General features: G+C 41.3%; 2 protein-coding genes across 5 annotated transcripts; one reads left to right on the top strand and one right to left on the bottom strand.

The window, feature by feature from the left end:
- The first annotated feature begins 1556 nt into the window (after positions 1-1556).
- Positions 1557-11003, top strand: fbxo11a (F-box protein 11a). 2 transcript variants are annotated; one of them, XM_083897679.1, is made up of 22 exons: positions 1557-1826; positions 3474-3598; positions 3712-3793; positions 4190-4331; positions 4507-4636; positions 5165-5248; positions 5340-5472; positions 5565-5671; positions 5753-5864; positions 5954-6060; positions 6169-6306; positions 6465-6682; positions 6789-6969; positions 7084-7206; positions 7458-7543; positions 7716-7792; positions 7903-8046; positions 8169-8279; positions 8400-8507; positions 8601-8709; positions 8806-8904; positions 9401-11003. In XM_083897679.1, the coding sequence occupies exons 1-22, from the start codon at positions 1733-1735 to the stop codon at positions 9528-9530; spliced, it is 2640 nt and encodes an 879-aa protein (XP_083753805.1). In that variant the 5' UTR covers positions 1557-1732; the 3' UTR covers positions 9531-11003. The 2 variants fall into 2 exon arrangements, with proteins under 2 accessions (XP_083753805.1, XP_083753804.1); XM_083897678.1 differs by having other exon boundaries at positions 4187-4331.
- Positions 11004-11087: 84 nt separating this feature from the next.
- On the bottom strand, positions 11088-19042 carry msh6 (mutS homolog 6 (E. coli); the record flags this gene model as incomplete). Of its 3 annotated transcripts, none has more annotated exons than XM_083897674.1 (10): positions 11088-11226; positions 11308-11507; positions 12568-12722; positions 12841-12930; positions 13014-13131; positions 13246-13529; positions 13991-16568; positions 16688-16869; positions 16980-17185; positions 18765-19042. In XM_083897674.1, the coding sequence occupies 10 exons, from the start codon at positions 19040-19042 to the stop codon at positions 11145-11147; spliced, it is 4173 nt and encodes a 1390-aa protein (XP_083753800.1). In that variant the 3' UTR covers positions 11088-11144. The 3 variants fall into 3 exon arrangements, with proteins under 3 accessions (XP_083753800.1, XP_083753801.1, XP_083753802.1); XM_083897675.1 differs by having other exon boundaries at positions 16980-17182; XM_083897676.1 differs by having other exon boundaries at positions 13991-16547; positions 16980-17182.
- Positions 19043-21128: the final 2086 nt, after the last annotated feature.

Genomic DNA, 21128 nt, shown 5'->3' with positions numbered 1-21128 from the left:
AAGGAGGGAAAAAAAGACACAGACAAAGGTAAAGTGTCATGTGATGCTCATCTTACCAACACATGTAGTGCATACTTAGAGGTAGAGGTGAAGAGACATCTAGTGGACAAGCTGTCTACTACATAGATACAGTGCAGGTCAAGTGTCAATTGTCTGTTTTGATTAGACATGAAGTGAACTTATAAATACAGGAAACTGAAAATAAATTAAATAGCTAATCAGATTTTGCAAAAATGATGCATGGATTGCTTTTCAGGTTACTTTTACCCCTGTCAATGTAAAATGGAAGAATTACACATACTGTGTTTGGAGTATGTATGATACTGATACATCTGTTTAATCAGATCTTCTTGTTGATTTGTTATCTAATGCATTCCCTTTATAATGATGATATCAACACAAACAGACTACTAATCACAATCCAATAAACCAGGTTTACACTGATTAATAATAGAGTAATTACCCATTGATTACATGATTAATCATTTGATGATTAATCAATGATCCACATGATTTAGCACTGTATCATCACAAGATATTAATGTTATAATCCGTTAGGAGGGGGCCACAGGCCTGGCTCAGAGTTACAGGGGCCCCCTGAAGAACCAGCCTCTTTTTCAGTCACATTTTTATTCAGCTTTTTGAAATAAAAATAAAGTTTAAAATAATAGTTTCACAATGTAAACCACGTGCAAAGGTTTAATGACAGAAAGCACTGAATACATACCTCCTCCATGTCTGTATGTATCGGGCATCTTCAGCACATACCTCAAAAAGCTCCTCTAAATATGAGGGAACAATGGCATCATTATAAATCTCCTCAAAATACTGAGTTCCAATGCACATGTGAAGTGAAAACCCTCTATTTGACCCACACATAATGGAGGGCACCACACATGCACACAGATTTGAGAGCTTCTCTTTTAGACTGCATTGATGTCCATGTAATTTAACGGCCTAAACAAAGCATTATCCCTAACATTAACCTTAACCGGTTAATGCCTAACCCTTACCTTAACCTAACCACAATTCAAAGATTAGCCCTAATTGTAATCAGTTTCTCAGAAATGAGTGTCTGCCTAATTCAGACCAGCTTTTGGTCTCCATGATAACCAAGATCAATGTATGTCAGAAAAGGGGCAATTAAGACAAAAACACACACGCACACCCACACTGTCCTTATAAGAACACTACATTGACATCCATGTATTTAAAAACCATTACCAAAGCCTTATCCTCAACCTTAATCCATAATCAGTTAGACTTATCCCATATGCTGTTGTGTAATGGTGGATATTTCGGTGTGATCATTAGGATGATGTAAGATTTCCTTGATCCTTGACCTCCACTTTTGAGTGTTACACTCTAAAGTCACCGTACGTTATTCTTTGATAGTTGCGCTAAAACAGTTGACGCTGTTGTTGAATAGACCGCCGTGAACGAGGAGAACGACGTGACGGGCGAGAGGTCCTCCCATGTGATGTGATGTGACAGAGGCCTGACTGACGGACTGTGCCTCTCTGTAATGGCTCCTCCTGCTACTGTAGAACGGGACTAGACGTAACAGCAGCGCAGGGGAACGGGAACAACACACCGCGTACGTTTTCCTGGAGCCGCGGCTAAACATGGCAGATCGTAAAATGACAACGAAAAATACATAAACAATGTGCTCGGTGTCGCCTCTTCTGCTGTGAAGGCTTTAGCGTTTCTTTCAAGATTAACAACACCCCAAATGAACTCCGTCAGAGCAAGCAACGTTAGCAGAAGACCTAGGCGAGTGTCGAGGCCGCGCCCGGTGCAGCCGGAGAGGAACCAACAGGAAAGAGGTGACGTTATCTCGCTGAACCCATTGGCTTTTCTAACAGTTCGCTTCACGGTTGAATTGTGTATGTAATTGCTAAATAGATTAACGTGTTATTTGTGGTCATATGTAGGTGTGTACCGCTGAGCAGCGCGGATATTTGAGACTAAACAGTGAGCAGTCAAGCAGCCAAGAAACACCGAGGCTTACGTTTTAGTCTAGCATTGAGGCCGCGCTTTGTTTTGGTTAATTCTTTTTTAGCAGAGTCTGTTTTTCTTTTACTTGTCTGGTCTTGTGTCGACGATAAACTGTGCATTTCGTCAGCTAATGTTACACTTGTGGTGTGACTGACACTAATTAGATTACGGGTTGCTTGGTTTACCAGTGACAAACGCAGATAGTGATACACGAAGTGGCTTTGCCTGTTGTCTTAGCATGCTACATGGACGGAGCCTGTGCTAGTTAGCTGTTATTATTAGCATTTATTGCTAGCTACCTGCGTCCTGGCGTTATTAAAAAATGTTGCGTTATAACTGTTCATATCAATGTAGTAACCATCTATTACACTGAGCTTGAGGTTTTATTTCCATGAACTATGTGTAAATACAGACGGCGAATCGTAAACGAATGTCGCCTACATATTTTTTGGCAAAGTAAACATTAGCTAAAGATGCTCTATGTTTAATCGCCATTGCTGGACGTTGGCATGAGACACCTGGGCAACAGTGGTCGGTAACGTTACAGGTGAATGTGTTTGATCGTCGTCAGGTGCTCCAGTAGCATGTTGTGATATTGAATCACCCAGCATCAGCTGAATAACAATCAGCAGTGGGTTAACTCCTACTCATCCCATTAAAACATCCTGATAGGAAACACATTTCTGTTCATTCTGATATTTTTTGTGTGTCATTCTTACTGTATCAATGAAACAGTAAAGCTGTACTAATTCTCAGTGTGAGATGTGTACAGCATAGACAAGACTCTTGTTATGGGATTTAACATAATGTATAGTATACATGCTGTTCAGTAAAATCTGTTTTTGTTGATCAAGGCAGGAGAACATTACTTTTTTTCCAGAGATAATTTTATTTAGTTAGTCAACTTTGTTACATGTACAGTGTTTGTAGTGGTTGCTGGCCCAGTAGCTGGGAGAGTCATCTTTGCAACCAGAGCAACAAGCACACAAGAGTTTGCATCTCCCATTTGGGGTAGCCATCAACTCATCACGTCATGGTGAATAGGTTTATAAATAGATTTCTGGTTTACTTCAGGGTTGATGCTGTGGTTGTTTTGTTTTGAGTGTTGATTGAATCCTCTCTTGATAGGATCTGTAATCAATCCATAGCACAAGCATCAGCCAATGAACTGGTTAACTGTGTACCTTATGTGATGAATACTGCTAAGGCAATTGCCTTTGTTGTTTTTTGCTTATTGCAGACATATTTATGTTTTTTGAATTTGAAATTTTATAAATTGTTATTGCCTAACAACTCGCCAAAGGTGTAAATTCAGGCCTCTTCCGTCAATGATCTAAAACATGTATTTAGTTTATATTCAATGCTATTGATGAAGCTTTATGTGCTCCACAAGTTTACAACAAGATTAGACTGTTTTTGTTTATCCATAATGTGGGATCTATTAATTAAAAAAATATATTTTGTTCAATTTCTAGATGAGGACGCTCCTGCAGATATGGTTGCAGAAGAATCCGGTCCAGGAGCTCAGAATAGTCCCTACCAACTTAGAAGAAAGTCTCTTCCCAAGAGAACAGTGTGTCCGACAAAGACGAACATGGAGGTACATTTCATTGACTTTCATACAGACCTTTTTAAAAAAGAGTGAATAAATGTTTTGTGAAGAGGCATTTATCAATAATTTAATCCACCCACTGACTTCTTTTCGATCTACAGGGTGCTTCCACTTCGACCACAGACAATTTCGGACACCGACCTAAGCGTCCCAGAGTTTCAGGGAAGTGTCAAGATTTACCAGGTAAGTTTATATTCTCACTCAGACATTTGAGAGGCAGAAGGATGGGAAGAGTAACGACAGAGTAACATGCATTCTCACATACAGAATTTCAGTATGTCTGAAAAGCAGCTTTTAACCTTTTTCCTTTTAATCCAATGTGAAGATGACCCATTTATCAGAGCATATTGTATTGTTAGTCATATCATGTTTGCTAGAGTAGAGGCCAGTTAATGCATCGCTCCCTGTTATGAACCCGCATTTGTCAAACATTGTAGGTTTGGTTTTTCTTCATCATGCAATGTCTGTAAACTGCAAAAATGGTGATCAATATGATTATGACTTTGCACTTACTACTCGGTTTTGTGATGTCTCTACATTATTTATTTTAAACTCAAAATCTCACCCTCCTCCCAGCAGCTCCAGCAGAGCAGTATTTGCAGGAGAAACTTCCAGACGAGGTGGTGTTAAAGATCTTCTCGTACCTGTTGGAGCAAGACTTATGCCGTGCTGCATGTGTGTGCAAACGCTTCAGTGAACTGGCCAATGACCCCATACTCTGGTGAGACATGTTGAAAAATGTTGAAATATTTACTCTTGATAAGTACCCTGCGTCATTTAGTTTTAGTTTTGGGTCACGTAAATGTTACTATGAGTGTGGATCACCAGATTTGATCAGATTTTACAAACAGTGTAGTTTGGATGGCATTAACCATCTTTGTGTCTTCGTGTTTCAGGAAGAGGCTGTACATGGAAGTCTTTGAATACACACGGCCCATGATGCACCCTGAGGCAGGGAAGTTCTACCAGATAAACCCAGAAGAGTACGAGCAGCCAAACCCTTGGAAGGAAAGTTTTCAGCAGCTGGTATGGATCCTCTTGTGGCCTTAAATGACTCACTGCTGATTATATGAATGTCTTGCTTTATCTGTTTTTTTCCCTCTTTGTCCTTTATCAACCATTTCACCTTAAAAGTAAGAATGTTGTCATCATTCTCCCATGAAGCTAATTCCCACAGTGGGACAGCTGTTGGAGCAGAGCATTACTCTTTGTAATAGATAAATGTAGAATTGCATTTGTTGTTCCCATCTGTGGAACATTAAAGCCTACTTTGTACAGACACCTAATGTCATGTGAGAGGGCATAATGGTGATATTCAGTAAGCAGTGTGTAGAAGAGAACTGTCTTTTAATTGTATTCTCTTAGAATATTTTTACCTTTAGGATTGATTTCTCTTGTTGAAATATGTCTTACATTTTTTTGGCTTCAAATTTTTCCTCCATCTTGTTGAGACCTGCATTAGTGGTGTATTTGGAGTCTTCATTACGTCATTGTAAATCATTTGTTTCTTTCGTGTGCGTGTGAATAACTGTGTTGTTAATATCATTTTTACAGTACAAGGGAGCACACGTTAAACCTGGCTTTGCGGAACACTTCTACAGTAATCCTGCCAGATACAAAGGGAGAGACAACATGTTTGTAAGTTAAATGATAAAAACATCTTTTTAAGTCAGATTTGTTCCGTCTTAAATGCTCCTGTCATTCCCCTGATTTGTGGTGTTGTCTCCAGTACTATGACACCATTGAGGATGCTCTGGGTGGAGGTCAGGAGCCTCACTTTGACGGCCTGATATTCGTCCACTCTGGTATTTACACAGATGAATGGATCTACATCGAGTCACCAATCACAATGATTGGAGCTGGTATGTGTGTGTCTTGCATCATGCGTCATGAAGGCAGTTTGATTGTACGTATGTTAAGTGTTTTTGTTTCATTTCACTTCTCATTGGTGCAGCTCCTGGAAAAGTAGCAGAGAAAGTCATCATTGAGAACACCAGAGACTCCACGTTTGTTTTCATGGAAGGCTCAGAAGATGCTTATGTTGGATACATGACCATTAGGGTGAGACGACAATTAAACGTTCATACGCGCGTTTGCTCGATATGTCGTAGTTGTTCTAAACAGTTTTTGTGTCCACTGCAGTTCAACCCTGACGATAAATCCGCCCAACACCACAATGCACACCACTGCTTGGAGATTACGGTCAACTGCAGCCCCATCATCGATCACTGCATCATACGCAGCACGTGCACAGGTAGTTGATCTTTTCTTGCAGAGTCTGTGTGGGAATATATTTGATGTGGATATTTATGTAGTAATACACGTCTATCCTGCTTCTTTCAGTGGGGTCAGCTGTCTGTGTTAGTGGCCAGGGTGCTTGTCCCACAATCAAGCACTGCAACATCAGCGACTGTGAAAATGTTGGTCTGTACATCACTGACCATGCACAGGTAACTCGCAGCCTCTCATCCATATTGTGTATTCTGTTAATCCTGCAGTTATTTCTGCTTCACTTTACATACATACATAAAGCAACACCTTCTACTTGATCAATAAAGGGAATATATGAAGACAATGAGATTTCAAACAACGCTCTGGCTGGGATCTGGGTGAAAAACCACGGAAATCCCATCATCAGACGGAATCACATCCACCACGGCAGAGACGTGGGTGTTTTCACATTTGACCACGGCATGGTAAGAGGCATCTCATTGGTGTTTGATTTACAAATTGAAACTGTTGGACTGTTTGCAGTGTTTTTATTTTGGACATATAAATTGTAGAGGTTCTTTATCATGTACTGAGTATTTCAGCTGGAGAGGCTATCATTTGAACATATTCTGTCTATGTCCAGGGCTACTTTGAGAGCTGCAACATTCATAGAAACCGTATAGCTGGGTTTGAGGTGAAGGCGTACGCCAATCCAACTGTGGTTCGTTGTGAGATTCATCACGGCCAGACTGGAGGCATCTACGTGCATGAAAAAGGCCGCGGCCAGTTCATTGAAAACAAGATCTATGCAAATAACTTTGCTGGGGTGTGGATCACATCGAACAGTGACCCCACAATAAGGTCAGTGTGGGTGTGGCTTTCAGAGGTCAACTATTACATTGACAGTATAATTTAAATATGCAGAGTTGTATCATGTCCTTAAAAATGTCTTGTTTTGTCCAAACAGGGGAAATGCTATTTTTAATGGCAATCAAGGTGGTGTTTATATTTTTGGCGATGGCCGAGGCCTCATTGAAGGAAACGACATCTACGGTAACGCCCTAGCAGGAATCCAGATCAGAACGAACAGCTGCCCCATTGTCAGACACAACAAGATCCACGACGGCCAGCATGGCGGGATATACGTGGTAAATATTATTTTAAAAGCATATGCTGCTAATTAAATTAACCCACAAATGTAGGTCTGAAATAATTGTTCTAAAAACAGCGTGTAAATGTATGGTTTGTTTTGTGTCGTGCAGCATGAAAAAGGACAAGGCGTCATTGAGGAGAACGAGGTGTACAGCAACACACTGGCAGGAGTGTGGGTAACAACAGGCAGCACGCCAGTACTGAGGAGGAACAGGATACACAGCGGGAAGCAGGTAAGATGACGGGGCGGTTACAAGTTTACTAGTGAGGATTAAATGAAAGTCGTGAATCAGAGTTGTAGTGTTACCTGATGTAGTTTTACCTGCACTTACAGCATAATTCTCTCCTATGTGTAGTCACAATTTCCAATATGTGATGTGTGAGTGTAATGTTGTTAAATATCATATAGTAACATAAACATAAAATGCACGTATGAATAAATAAGATAATGTTATTTATTTTTTATTATCTGTCGTTTTAACAGGTTGGTGTCTACTTCTATGACAATGGCCATGGTGTGCTGGAAGACAATGATATCTACAATCATATGTATTCTGGAGTTCAAATTAGGTGCGTGTTAAATGATTACAATACTAAATAGATGCATTACACATGTTTACAACAGATAAATATGCTTGTAAATTCACACTCAAGACCTGATGTTAACATAGTTATGATAGGAAATGTATTAAGTATTATTAACACAGTATGCCGTGGGTGTTTTTTTTTGTTTTTTTGACAGGACTGGCAGCAATCCTAAGATCAGGAGGAACAAGATCTGGGGAGGCCAGAATGGAGGCATTTTGGTTTACAACTCAGGTGAGAGGCAGCCCAGTGTCTTCTGTATGGGCTGTTGCTCATGAACGGTTTGATCAGCGTGACAGCAGCTTTGCCCTAATGACCAAACCTGAACGCTGAATGTTTTTCAGGCTTAGGCTTCATTGAGGACAACGAGATCTTTGACAACGCTATGGCAGGAGTGTGGATCAAGACGGACAGCAACCCCACTCTGAGGAGAAACAAGATACATGACGGCAGAGATGGAGGAATCTGTATATTCAATGGTGGAAGAGGTAACTATTCTTATTAAAAAGATTTTGAGTTTAAGTTTGCATAGGTTCAAGTAGTTGGGCACTTTTTAAAGTCGATTTGCATGCATGGTTTTTGTAATTGACTGTCTTATGGTTGTCTTCAGGGTTGTTAGAAGAAAACGACATCTTCAGAAATGCCCAAGCAGGAGTCCTCATTAGCACCAACAGTCATCCCGTCCTACGAAAAAACAGGATATTTGATGGCTTTGCTGCAGGTGGGTAAAACTATGCGCACATGCTGTTATTTGTTATTATATTTTTTGTCTCATTACGGCTTTTAAACATTCCACTTATATCAACAGAGTTCACCGTGAAATAAAATGTTTGTTTGCCAGGTATTGAGATCACCAACCATGCCACAGCGACTCTAGAGGGCAATCAGATCTTCAACAATCGCTTTGGGGGATTGTTTCTTGCGTCTGGTGTCAATGTTACAATGAAAGGTACAGTCACAGTATTTTCTCTTGGTTAAAACACATATATAAAAAACGTCAGATCTAAATGTAACTGACAGCATTATTTTCTTTTTCTTTTAGATAATAAAATAATGAACAATCAAGATGCCATTGAAAAGGCTGTGAGCAGAGGTCAGTGTCTGTACAAGATTTCAAGTTACACCAGCTACCCAATGCACGATTTTTACAGGTAATGTGGTGGTTTAAGTGATTGGAAGATCCTCAGCAGTTAAGTCTGTTTTGTGATCGCTAACGAGCAAAACTCTCTCTGGGTTTTTTCGCACAGGTGTCACACCTGTAACACAACAGACCGCAACGCCATCTGTGTGAACTGCATCAAGAAGTGCCACCAAGGACACGACGTGGAGTTCATCAGACACGATAGGTCAGTCCTAATGACCCATAACAGCTTTCGATGGCTCATCAAAAACATTAACCATAATGAGTACAGTGAGGAAATCAGGCAGTAACAAATGATCTTACTCTCCTCAAAACCAAAATTAATTTCAATGCATGCACTCTTACTCGAGACGAGAGAATCTCAGTTGCGTTTGTGTCAAACTGCTGGAGGCTGTTAAACTTGATTGGCTGCCACAACAATGGAAGTTTTGTTAACCGAGAGATTTAACTCGCTAATGAGTGACCTGACAGGTAACAAGGAATATTACAGCATCTTAAATGATTGTAAAACCTTTGTAAAGAGATTAACATGGCTATAGAACACTTTGCACGATCGACATCTAAATTCTTCTCAGAGGTCCCTCAAACTGAAGTTTACAGACGATCAGTCAACCTCTCATAGCCATTATTTTGTGTTTTCTACTGTTGTAGTTCTGTAGTTTAACTTAACGTCATCATTTCTCCTCCCTCTCCCTCTGCAGATTCTTCTGTGACTGTGGTGCAGGGACGCTGTCTAATCCATGCACGTTAGCCGGAGAGCCGACTCACGACACAGACACACTGTATGACTCAGCTCCTCCTATAGAGTCCAATACACTGCAGCACAACTGAGCAGAACAGCTGGGGTCCTTTTGTGCTTCAGCAGGAATGGACATAAAGACACTTTACGTTGTGCCGTGGAGGAGGAATTCCAAACTACAGATTCACTTTTTTTCCCCAGAGCATATGCAGTGACTTCAACATGAATATGCTAAAAGACATTTAGACAAAAAAAAGAAAAAAGTCTGGTCGTGGATGCCTCAGTTTTTTTCCCCATTTTATTTTACAAAAAAAAGAAAAGTTGGGACAAAGCAGAAGAGCAGCTGACTCAGGGTTTGTGGATGTGTTGGTTCAGTCAAGTGAAACCGATGAGAGACGGACAAAAAGCCACAGGCTCGCCTGCTATAAAGAAGTGGAGGAATGAGATACTGCAGTAATGTACAGCCCCATCGCCGACAGACGCTCCGTCAGAAGAGGCACAACTTTCTCATTAAGAGGCAAAGGCCCAAAATACAACAATGCTTCCATCACTGGGCATCCGACGTGCCCGTGCGATACGTACGGGATAAATGATCTAGCACTTCAGCTTCTTTTGCCCCCCACACCCCCACACAACTGTTGAAATTTGATTTTAATGCTTTTTGTGTAGTTTTGTATTTTTCATGCAAAGATCTTACTGTACTTGAATGTCTTTATTTTATTAAATGTGTTAATTTTTTTGTTTATTATACCCTAGAATTGCTGTAATTACTCATGTCGCAGTATCTAACTTCTTTCTATGAAAGAGATCGGAGAAGAGAGGAAAACACTATAAACGTTTTTTTTCTCCAGCAACGTTGACTTATTTACATTTGCAATACAGTGAAATAGATGCTGAACTGTGCTTTCACAAGACTTGTTAGGGACTGAACAGTTGTTTGTTTTTACATTGATGTATGCATATGTTCCGTTTCTCATGCAATACAAGTTACCATTAAGTGTGGTGAGAATGCAACGAGGGAAAGGCTGCAGTTGTATCACAATTTATGGATGTCATTTTGTAATTACAATACACTTTTTATTGGATTAAACTGTAACTGCTGGTTTTGTCAAGGGTTTTTATGCATGTGTTACATGATATGTTGGTTTGTACCCCCTGTGGTACATTGATTAGTTGTCACCGATTTCAGCCGAGTAGATTTAAAAATCTACGGCATTTTTTCCCCCTGTACTCGAGTCAGTGGACATGCACATATGCTGCTATTTAGACTATTATACATATTTGAGACATGATATGATTAGGGCTGAGACCAAGTCTTGTGAAAGTACAGATATTTCCATTTATCCCCTCATTTGTCAATATTGCTGGAGAATTCACAGTTTTTACTCTACTGAAGCTGAGACAAGTACCTATATACAGCGCTATATGGTTTCACCCCCCCATTCACGTGTATTGGTGATTGTGGGTTCTCATACAGATTGAAATGTATGCATGTATCATAACATCTAGACTTAATATATTGTGAAGTATTCAATAACCATTATGTAGGCGCTAGTGTGCATTAAAAGGGATTTCCTAGATGAAACATTGTCTTTTTTAAAAAAACAAAATAAACTTTATTAGATCGTTACAGTAGTGTTTTTTTTTTTCCTCCCCACAAAGAGCTGACAAAACAAATTCAGCGAGAACAAATCATATTTTAGAAATTACAGATTGTTAAGCACCTGTACAAGTGAAGCAAAGTGTGTGTTACTCTGTGAGGCGTCTTCAGCAAACTGGCAGAGCTTCCTGCAAGAGGGGAGGACAGAAGAAATCAGAACAGAGCGTTGTTGTTAACTGCAGTCCTGGCACAAAGCAGCAGATACATACTTGAATAGCCTGAGGCTGATGGTGCTCTTCTCAAACTCTCTGGCCTTCCTGTGTCCTGATTGGATGACCACCTCTGGCAGGTTGGCAAGTCGAGCGGCGTTGAAGCCGTAGCTCTTTGGACAAGCGCCGGTGATGAACTTGTAGAGGAATGTGATGGTTTCTTGACTCGGGTCCTCACATTCATTCTCTACCATGCAGGCCTGGGACAAAAGGGACAAAGCAGTGATGCAACACTTAATACCAGAACCCTGGCCATGATTTGCGATTGCTTGTACAACACACACATTACCAACTAATGCTTCTTTTTGTGGAAGAAACATCCCCATTATTCCCACACTGTTCATAACACAAATAGGCCATTAGAAACCCACAATCTCCTATACTAGAATGGTAAGTGGTTGTCAGTTCTGATACATATTTGAGCAATATCATCAAATCCCAGCAGGCAGATGCTAAAATTAGCTTTATTTGCACACAAACCCATTAGTGATGGTGAATGTGAGCTCTGCATTTAACCCATACCAGTAATGAACACACAAACCAGGCTCAAGAGCAGTTGGCAACACTTTATTCACTCTCAACTTTTCCACTGCATAAATACTTTTGCTTCGTTGTACTCACGGTGAGGGGTCGGGAAATAAATTGATTCCTCGATGCATCATGATTCAGACTTGGACGATTCTGAATCGATTCACAAATTCTGATTATTTAAATGTTAAATTATGTAAAATAGACCGCATGAAAAGGCGGAACTATGAAGTGCAGCGCGGGGTCACCAGGACACTTTATGGGGAGCACATAAAGAAGAACGGAGCTGCGCTATTTCACTGACACTCATGGCCTCACGGGTGAAAGAGGGTAGAATGGAATTTACATGCGATGTTTGGACATCTGTTGCCCGCGTATCGCACACCGTGTCCACTTTATAACCGATGACTGGAGGCTAATGTCACATGTGGATTCAGTTTACATTTTGTCTTAAATATGTAAACTGAGGGTAAACGGGTTACTTCTTTACAATGCAGCTGTAACTTTCCAGTTTACACATTTCATTTAGTTTAATAAATGATAATGGGAATTGATTAAACACTTGTTTCTCATTACAAATGCACTGTTGTTAAAAATAGCGGTGGGTAAGTGGTGAGTGATCACACACACTGAGACAAAAGTCTTACCAAAGACTGAAAGTACCTCAAGAGGCATTGATAATCATTTCATAATCGTATGGTGACGGACCTAAAGATTCCCATTTCTACTCACCATGTGGCCCAACCGCACAGCATTGTTGTTGGCGTAGTCCTCCACCAGGGAGTGGTAATGTGTCGAGAACAGGGTACGACAGCAGATCTTCTCAGCAAGCTCCTTCACAACAGCACTGGCAATCGCAGTGCCATCATATGTGGCTGTGCCCCTTCCTACAAACAATTCACAGGCAAACAATTACACTCCACAAACAACCCTAACCCACCACAGTAGAACACTGAAAAACTACCCAGGATCATTATAAATATGTGCAACAAAAACGATACTTACCTAATTCATCCAGGAGCACAAGTGAGTGGTTAGTGGCATGGTGCAGGATGCTGGCAGTCTCGCTTAGCTCCACAAAGAAAGTACTTTCTCCTACAGAAAACAGAAGAACATGTGAACCTAAGGAACATCGTTTTATAACACAATATATTGATTAAAGAAATCTAAGGTGTTACCAGCCATGATGTTATCTGAGGCTCCCAGTCGGGTGAAGACTCTGTCAACTGGTGTGAAGCGCAGGCTCTCAGCAGGAACATGGCAACCCAGCTGAGCTAAGATGATCACAAGCCCACACTGTACACAAAGAGCAGTGCTGCATTTGAATATGGGACAACAGACTTCAAAAAGATCTTGAGCCCATCATTTCATTTTTCTACGTACATCCATGCAGGTCCATAAATGACCCACCTGTCTCATGAGAGTGGACTTTCCACCCATGTTAGGCCCTGTGACAAGGACACACAAGGCGCCACTTTTCTCCTCTTCAGTTTCACCACTACCAGGACAGCCAATGAAGATGTCATTAGGGATGAAGTCATCACCAAAAAAGGTCTTTGTGACACAGGGATGGCGGGATCCAACAAGGTCGATGAAGGGAGCTACGTGGTCGTTGGCGCCAGGAAGCATCAACTGTGGCCTCCCCATTGGTCCGTCCCCACCCTGACTATAGCGTGACAAGGCCAGCAATACATCTGTGGAAAAGAATAAAGACGAATTAGCTGCTGAAAATGATAATCTCAGTATTTTATGGTACATTTTGCAGCTCAGCTCTGTCATAACCAAATTGAATGGATAAAACAAAACGTGGCCAAGTGAATAGCGCAGTGAAACTACAAACACAAACAGGTACAGTTCTGCCTAGAACAAACATCACTGCAACCTAACTATTGTTTTAAATGGAACAGTTACTCCAAGTACTCATCAAGCACTCAGACCGGTGCAACTTCCTTGTGCATAGACATTACAGAGAGATTGTGTATATTGATAGCATCTGCAGGAAATGTATTCAGAGCAGACACCTGCAACACCAGCGTGTCTCCATTACAGAACAGAAAACTAAAATCACTTTGTTCTGGTGTACTTTTAAATTGTACTAGCCAATTACTTTGACTAATATTGATAATAAAGATAAGAGTTACTAAAGTATAATTACCAAGCACTGCCATGCACTCCACACCAGTCTGCCACTCTCTGTAGTTTCTGTCAAAGTTGTAGAAGAGCCTCCTCATGCAGTCTTTCAGGGCAGTGTCTCTCTTCTCCTCAAATCCTTGCAGCTCTGAGAACAGCCGCTCAGACTCCTGTGTTACATAGCGCTTCCAGCCCTTCTTTGTTGATTTCACCTCGTACTCTTCGGGAATATTCCTCTCCGAGATGCTGTCTGGCACTTCCATCTGGTAGCGGTTTCGGCCAGTTCCCCAGTAGGACATGTTTTTACAGCCGAGTCTCTTCTTCTGTTTGTTCAGGTATTCCTGCAACTCTCTTTCACAGTTCTTCACTCCGGCCAGCGCCTGGTCATACTCGGGATCAAAGCCAGTCTTTGGGGTTATGACACCAGTAGTGCGGGCTTTCTGATGATCAAAACATGTGTCCCAGCGCTTGAGTTCAACAGAGAGGTCCGGAAAGAGGCCATCTTTTTTACTTTTGACCGTCACAACTTGACGGAGCAGCGTGGAACGAAATTTACCTGAAACTGAAGCAAGAAGGGAAATAATATCCTGCATGGTTTTGAAACCTTCCAGTGCAGAGAGGAAATCAGCTATCTTGCGCTTGCTGTAAGTGACCTCCTCATAGAGAACCGCTCTGCTGTCAGGGTGATCCTGGCCTTTCGGGGTGCCAATGCTGTGGATTTTACTCAAGAGACGCTCCAAATCTGGGAGTTTCTTCAGCAGGTCTGACACCTCTGTAGCCTGAGCCTGAGCTCTCATCAGGTCCTCAACTGCATCCAGTCTGTCCTTTATGGATGTGGGATTACACAGAGGAGCACAGAGCCACTGCTTTAACAACCTCTTTCCAAAAGGGGTGGAGCATGTGTCCAAACGCTCCATGAGTGTTCCCTCTGTGCCTCCTGACCCATTCTGAAAGATTTCCAAGTTTGCTAAAGTCACCCCATCAAGGACCATTCGCTGAGAAGTCTGGGAGAAGAAACTGGCAGGTCCAGCAGCTCTCTCCATCTCAACATCAACTGGGACGTATTCTTCAAAATTAGCCATGGAGAGCAGCTCGAGGTCTACCAGACATTTCTTCAGGTAAAAAATGCATCCACCCAGTGCAGACAGTGCCAGTTCATAGCCTTCTTTAGGAGTAAGGCACAGGGAATCACTTTCAGATGTCATCTTCTTTAGAAGAGGAGGTAGAAAATTGTTTCCAGTCTGCATTTCCTTGCTATCTTTGAAATATTCTTCCTCTGAGAAGGTTTTTAGAGTCTTCTGGGCATCCCAGAATTGCGTTCCTGCATGAAGTCCTTCCTGCAAGGCAGAGGACAGCGAGGCCTTGAGTATTTTACGTGTTTCAACGGATGGGTTTCCCTTCTCAAAGAGCACCTCCACAGGGGAGAAGTGTGCTATCAGGGTGCGCAGACGTGAGCAGTGACGATCATCTGGGAACTGACCTACATGAAAATAACCCACTGAGGTGTCCACAAAGCAGACTCCATAAGTGCGGCAATGACCAGAGCTGTCCTCTTCTGCCTTCTCCTTAAAAGTCAGGAGGAACTTGCTCTGACTCTCTGAAGGAGCACCATCCAAAACACTGTAGGTCTGAGTGCCACGTGTGATAATGCGACAGACCTCTCTTTTCACCACACGGTCAAATTTTGTGGGCTTAGATATGGACTTACAGCGCACTTCCATCATGTCTGGGGTCTCCGTCTGCTCCACTCGAGCAACCTTATATCCTTTCTGGACCAGAACAGCCGAGAAGCGCCCAAAGCCGATCTCTGGAAAGCCAGAGTGTGCCCAGGTCCCCTTCATGAACGTCAGTCCCAGCTCGTTGACTCCAACCACAGCATCCATATGGTAGAGCTCATAAAACTTCCCCACCTTGTAGAAGATCACTGTATCAAACATAGTTGATTTAAGCTGCCACCACCGACGCATTCCAGGTGTGACTCTGTTATAAAAGTCTTCAGGCACATACAGAGTGGTGGGATCGTAGTCATCCTCCGTTTGTCGCCGCCTTCGACCGTCTTTTCTCCTGCCATCGTGCAACCACTCCAGTTTGTCATGGTCCCAAACGGTTGTGCCTCCACTGGTGCCTGAATTTGCCTGGCTCTCAAAGTTGTCCGGTGCAGAGAAGGCTGACAAACGTGACTTCGTGTCAGTTGCAAGAGGCGCTGGAGCTCGTTTCGGTGCAGAGACAGATGGGGTAGCTGCTGCTTTGGATTTTACAGTAGCAGACTTCTCTGCGGGACGTTTGCGCTTCACAGGCTTGATGGGGCTCTCAGCTTCAGACTCTCGCGTACTCTCATCTTTCTCCTCCTCACTACTCACAGCTCCTTCCTCCTCTTCATCTTCACTACTTGACGCAGCATGTTCTGGTTTGAATTCTTCACCCGAGTCATCACTGTCTGAGGCAACAACAATGCGACGCCGCTTAGCCTGGTTGCTCTTCTCTGTTGAAGCACGGGATGAACGGCGACTGACTTTAGAAGGTTTCGTTTCCACAGTTTTCTGGTTATCGTCACTGGTCTCTTCATCAGTCAGTGTTGTTGGCCCACCTGGATACGACTCCACCTAGTAGTGACGTGTGTACAAGTATTTTAGTAATAAATCATAAAATATTTTAGTTAAAATGCAAGCTTTTTAAGATACACTTTATCAAGATGCTAACAAAAATGTAAAAACAATGTCACCTCCATTTCTTCATCCTCCTCATACTCATCCTCATCATCTGAAGCATCTGTACAGAGCGGCATCTTTAATCTTTTCTCAGGACTGTCAAACATGACCGCGTCAGCAAGCTCCATTGCGCGGCGTATCACAGGCTTGCTGCTAAAGAACACACCTCCGGTTCTAGCATCACTGCTGTCAGAGCCTGAAAAAACAGAATGTGAAATAAGTATTCCCGCAGGTGCAAGATAGTAATAAATAATGACATTGAGGAGAATATAATTAACTCCAACAGTAAAAGCAATTGTTACAAACCTAGATATTCTCTGACATATTTAGTGCTAACCCATCCCCTTGTCGAAGGTTCATCAAAGAAATGGACGTGTATGCGCTGGGCTGGACCACGGCCCCTCATCTGCTGTCCAGTCAGAGGTTGGGGCACCACCATGCATGGCCACCAGGGGTGTCCCTCCAGTTTTGTCCACACTAGGGCACCGGCATTGAATGGGAGCGTGGCACTGCTGCACAGAAAGAATGAATTAATTCAAGCATTTACAAACAGAGTTTAGGTTACAAGGAGGACAGACTGCAACAGGTTAATACTGCAGCACTGAAAAGACACTACATTCATGTTTAATTACATCAATTTTCTTATGTTAGTAAGTTAAACAGCCCAAATGCACTGTAATTTCACTTGTCATATGACTATGCGTGAGGATGACGGGTGGAAATGAGCTTGCAGCCAAGTCTGGTACAATGCAGCTTTCCTCTTACAGCGATGCATGAGTTTCTATCTTAATTCAAGACACGTCAATCATCTTAAATGTCACTCAGTATAGATGCAGAACAGGGCTGCAATTTTTTTTTCCATTATCACTTTTTCTGCTGGTTAGTTTCTCAGTTACTTGTCTAGTATATAAAATCTTGGAAATGGTGAAAAATATTGACTGGATTTTCCCAAAACTCGAAATGATAACCTCCTTAAGTGTCTTATTTCATCCACAAACCAAAGATAAAGATCGGAAAAATCTGATGAAATCAAAAAACACAATACAAAGAAAAACCTGCCAAATTTCTTCATCTCAGTCATGTTGTTGTTTATATCTTCATTAAAGGAGCAGAATGTGTTGTAAATAACTGTACAGCTTTGCAGTTTAAAAACATACTCAAGTTTAAAAACATAGTACAAGTACTGTATCAGACTCACTTATGTCAGTATTGGTAGATATTTGAGGTTCTGATATCAGTATACAAAAAAGTGACTTTAATTTCTGCCTGTTTTTGTATTTTAATAACGTGATAGCATGATGGAATATTGTTTTACAATACACACACACTAGACATTGACCCCAAGGTCATATACAGTGGTAGCCACTTGTAAATATCCCTTAAATTGCACACCGTTAGATGACATGGATTAGCACTGATAACAGTACAGTTCATTAGGTTATTTGATATTTTTACTATACCGATATCAGGCTAACATTAAATGCACAAAATGAACATGAAAGAAAGAGAATTTTATTTTCTTTCTTTGTTTTGCATTTCATCAATTATTTACCAAACAAAGATGAACGCTCACTCACTTTAGAGACAACAAGCTGAAGCACACAGTAGTTTCTTCTTCCCATTATTTTTTATATTTATTTTGAATTTGTATTCATTTTTTAGTAAATCGTCAGCGGTATGGTTTAGATGGGATTCAAAGAAATGAGTAGCAAAATGTGACATTCACTGTCCATGTTTATATAACGGTTACCTTACACCAGGGTTTCTCACTGTCCTGCATGTTTTAGAGGTGTCCCTGCTCAAACTCACCTGATTCTAATGGTCATGTCGTCACTAAGCTCTTAGCTTTACTGAAGCCTGATAATGACCCATTTATTTGAATCAGGTGTGTTGGAGGAGGGAGACACCTACGACATGCAGGACCAGGAGTGAGAAACTCTGCCTTACACCAATAAACAAATGCTTCATAAAAACAAGTTATCATAGTCCCTGGATTCTCTATCATATGATTCTGCATAGATATATAGTTTATTTTAAATCAGTTTATAACTGCAGGCCAGTGCCAAACGTCCCCTCCACACTATCACCCACCTTGCTTTGGTTGTTGTTGTTGCCTTGTCCCCAAATAGTTTCTTAAACCCTCCTTTTGCGGACTTGGAGTCACTTTTTGATTTGACTTTGTTACTCTTGGTCGGTTGTTGCTGCTGCAATTGTCGCGGTGCCTGTTTCGCTTCCTCTTTCGGAGAGGAGCTGGACTTCTTCACCGAGGACGGCAGGTCTGCCTCGGCCGGAGAAGGACTCGGCTTCGACTTGGACACCGGCGGCGGAGACTTGGTGAAGAAGCTGAAAAGAGAGCTTTGTTTCTTCATGGTTGCGACTCAGAAAAGCAGCTGTCGTTATATTTATACCGATAATAGTAAACTAGCATTAGCGCGTGTCTCTCCTCGCATCACCGAGCACACGTCTTTTCCGCGGCGCGAGAGCGTCTCACTCGCGGGAAAGGGACGCACGAGTCTCCGCCAATAACAGGCGAAAGGAGACGTCACATGGTCCGAACGCGACTTCCGCCCGGACCTGTTTTTGGCGCTTAGATGATCTTTTTTTAATCTCAACTTTATTTATAATAGATAGATAAACAGTTAGACAGACAGACAGACAGACAGACAGACAGACAGATAGATAGATAGATAGATAGATAGATAGATAGATAGATAGATAGATAGATAGATAGATAGATAGATAGATAGATAGATAGATAGATAGATAGATAGATAGATAGATAGATAGATAGATAGATAGATAGATAGATAGATAGATAGATAGATAGATACTTTAATATAGTACCTTAATACAAACACAGAGTCAAACATGACAAAACTGATACATTCTGAAATAACTAAACTGAATGTTTGATTAGTGTGGTGTGTTATCTGTTCGTAGGAGCATATTGATTAACCCTTTAAGGCACTACTCAACCATTTGGTCGACCACACTTTAAGTCATTATATCTCACTGAAAAATGCAACAAGCTGAACTCACTAACACTTAATGTGACTTGTTCTGAATGTTGTACTTTATGAATTATGCAAACCAGGTTTATTATGAACAGACGTCTCAACCGTTTGGTAGAGGCCTGTATCTGAAATACTGTAAGGTCTTATTTCACGTTATTGTTTAAGCTTTGCTTCTCCCGCTGTCCCTTTCGGTCATGTGTATGAATGTAAATGCTGATGTATGCAGATGTTGATTACTTGTCGTGCCCGAAATAAACAATTCATTCATTCATTCATTCATTCATTCATTCATTCATTCATTGTTATCATAAGTAAATATAATAAAATAATAAAAAATGCTTTTGCTTTTTTCTTGGTGCGTACCTTAAAGGGTTAAACAGTTCTTTGGCTGTTAGTATATATATATATATATATATATATTTACTACTATGTAATTAGAAGTATAAATAATATAGAGCAAAACTGGTGGTGCAGGAAATGAGTGTCCTCTCTGTGTGTGTGCTGATTAATGCTGCACAGCTCGTTTATGGAGCATCATGCAAAGTCCATAATCGGCACTACTCTTTGCTACCAGCAGAGTGCAGTACAGTACAATGCCGGAAATTTATGGAGGGAGTAGAACAGGCAAAAAAAAAAAAAATCATCTCTGGCAACACATGAATTCTCTAAAACAGGGGTCACCAACGTGGTGCCCGCGGGCACCTGGTAGCCCGCACGCAGCCAATACGGTGCCCGCGGGCTCACTTCACTTCACCTCACTTGCATGTATCCGTATGATCGCTCAGTAAAATATCTTTGATATTGTTTATGAAAACTGATAATCGTTAGGAGTAAGCACTGGAATGAATGTGTATGCAGTTTAACGCATAATATTAATAATTTAAATGGTAAACAAATAAAAAAAAAGTTAATGTGGTAGCCCTCCATATTATTTTTTACCCTTAAGGTAGCTCTCATCTCAAAAAGGTTGGTGACCCCTGCTCTAAAATATCTCTGTAAATATTCCTTTGGTAGTTATTGACACACAGCAGCAGAGCCACATGCTGTCATTTAGTGAGCATGGCCTAGTAAACATTAATGTGTGGCCATTGTGTGTCGTGCAGACATGCTTTGATCAACAACAGAGTCCTTGTTTCAAAAGCAGTCTTATAAATAAATAACTGCAGACAGTATATTATACATTACTGCCAAAAGCGTAGTGTAAATATTACTTATGTTAGTTATCCTGTCGTCCTATAAATCCAGAGGGCATGTGTATATCAGACAAACAATATGGATAATGCACTATAGCCTAAAGTAGTTAACACAGTGGCTTTTTTTGTTAATGATGAATGCAGCTTACTGTGGAGTACAGCAGAAAATACATTTCCTCATACTGTAGTAACTTGCAATAGGTCTCCAGGACATAGTCTCCTGAAAAGCAGGCAGCTAATTAAGCGTA

The sequence above is a fragment of the Microchirus variegatus genome (assembly GCF_963457635.1).
Source record: "Microchirus variegatus genome assembly, chromosome: 11".
NCBI lineage: Eukaryota > Metazoa > Chordata > Actinopteri > Pleuronectiformes > Soleidae > Microchirus > Microchirus variegatus.
Note: the sequence above shows the minus strand (reverse complement) of the source record. Positions and strands in the feature narration are given on the sequence as shown.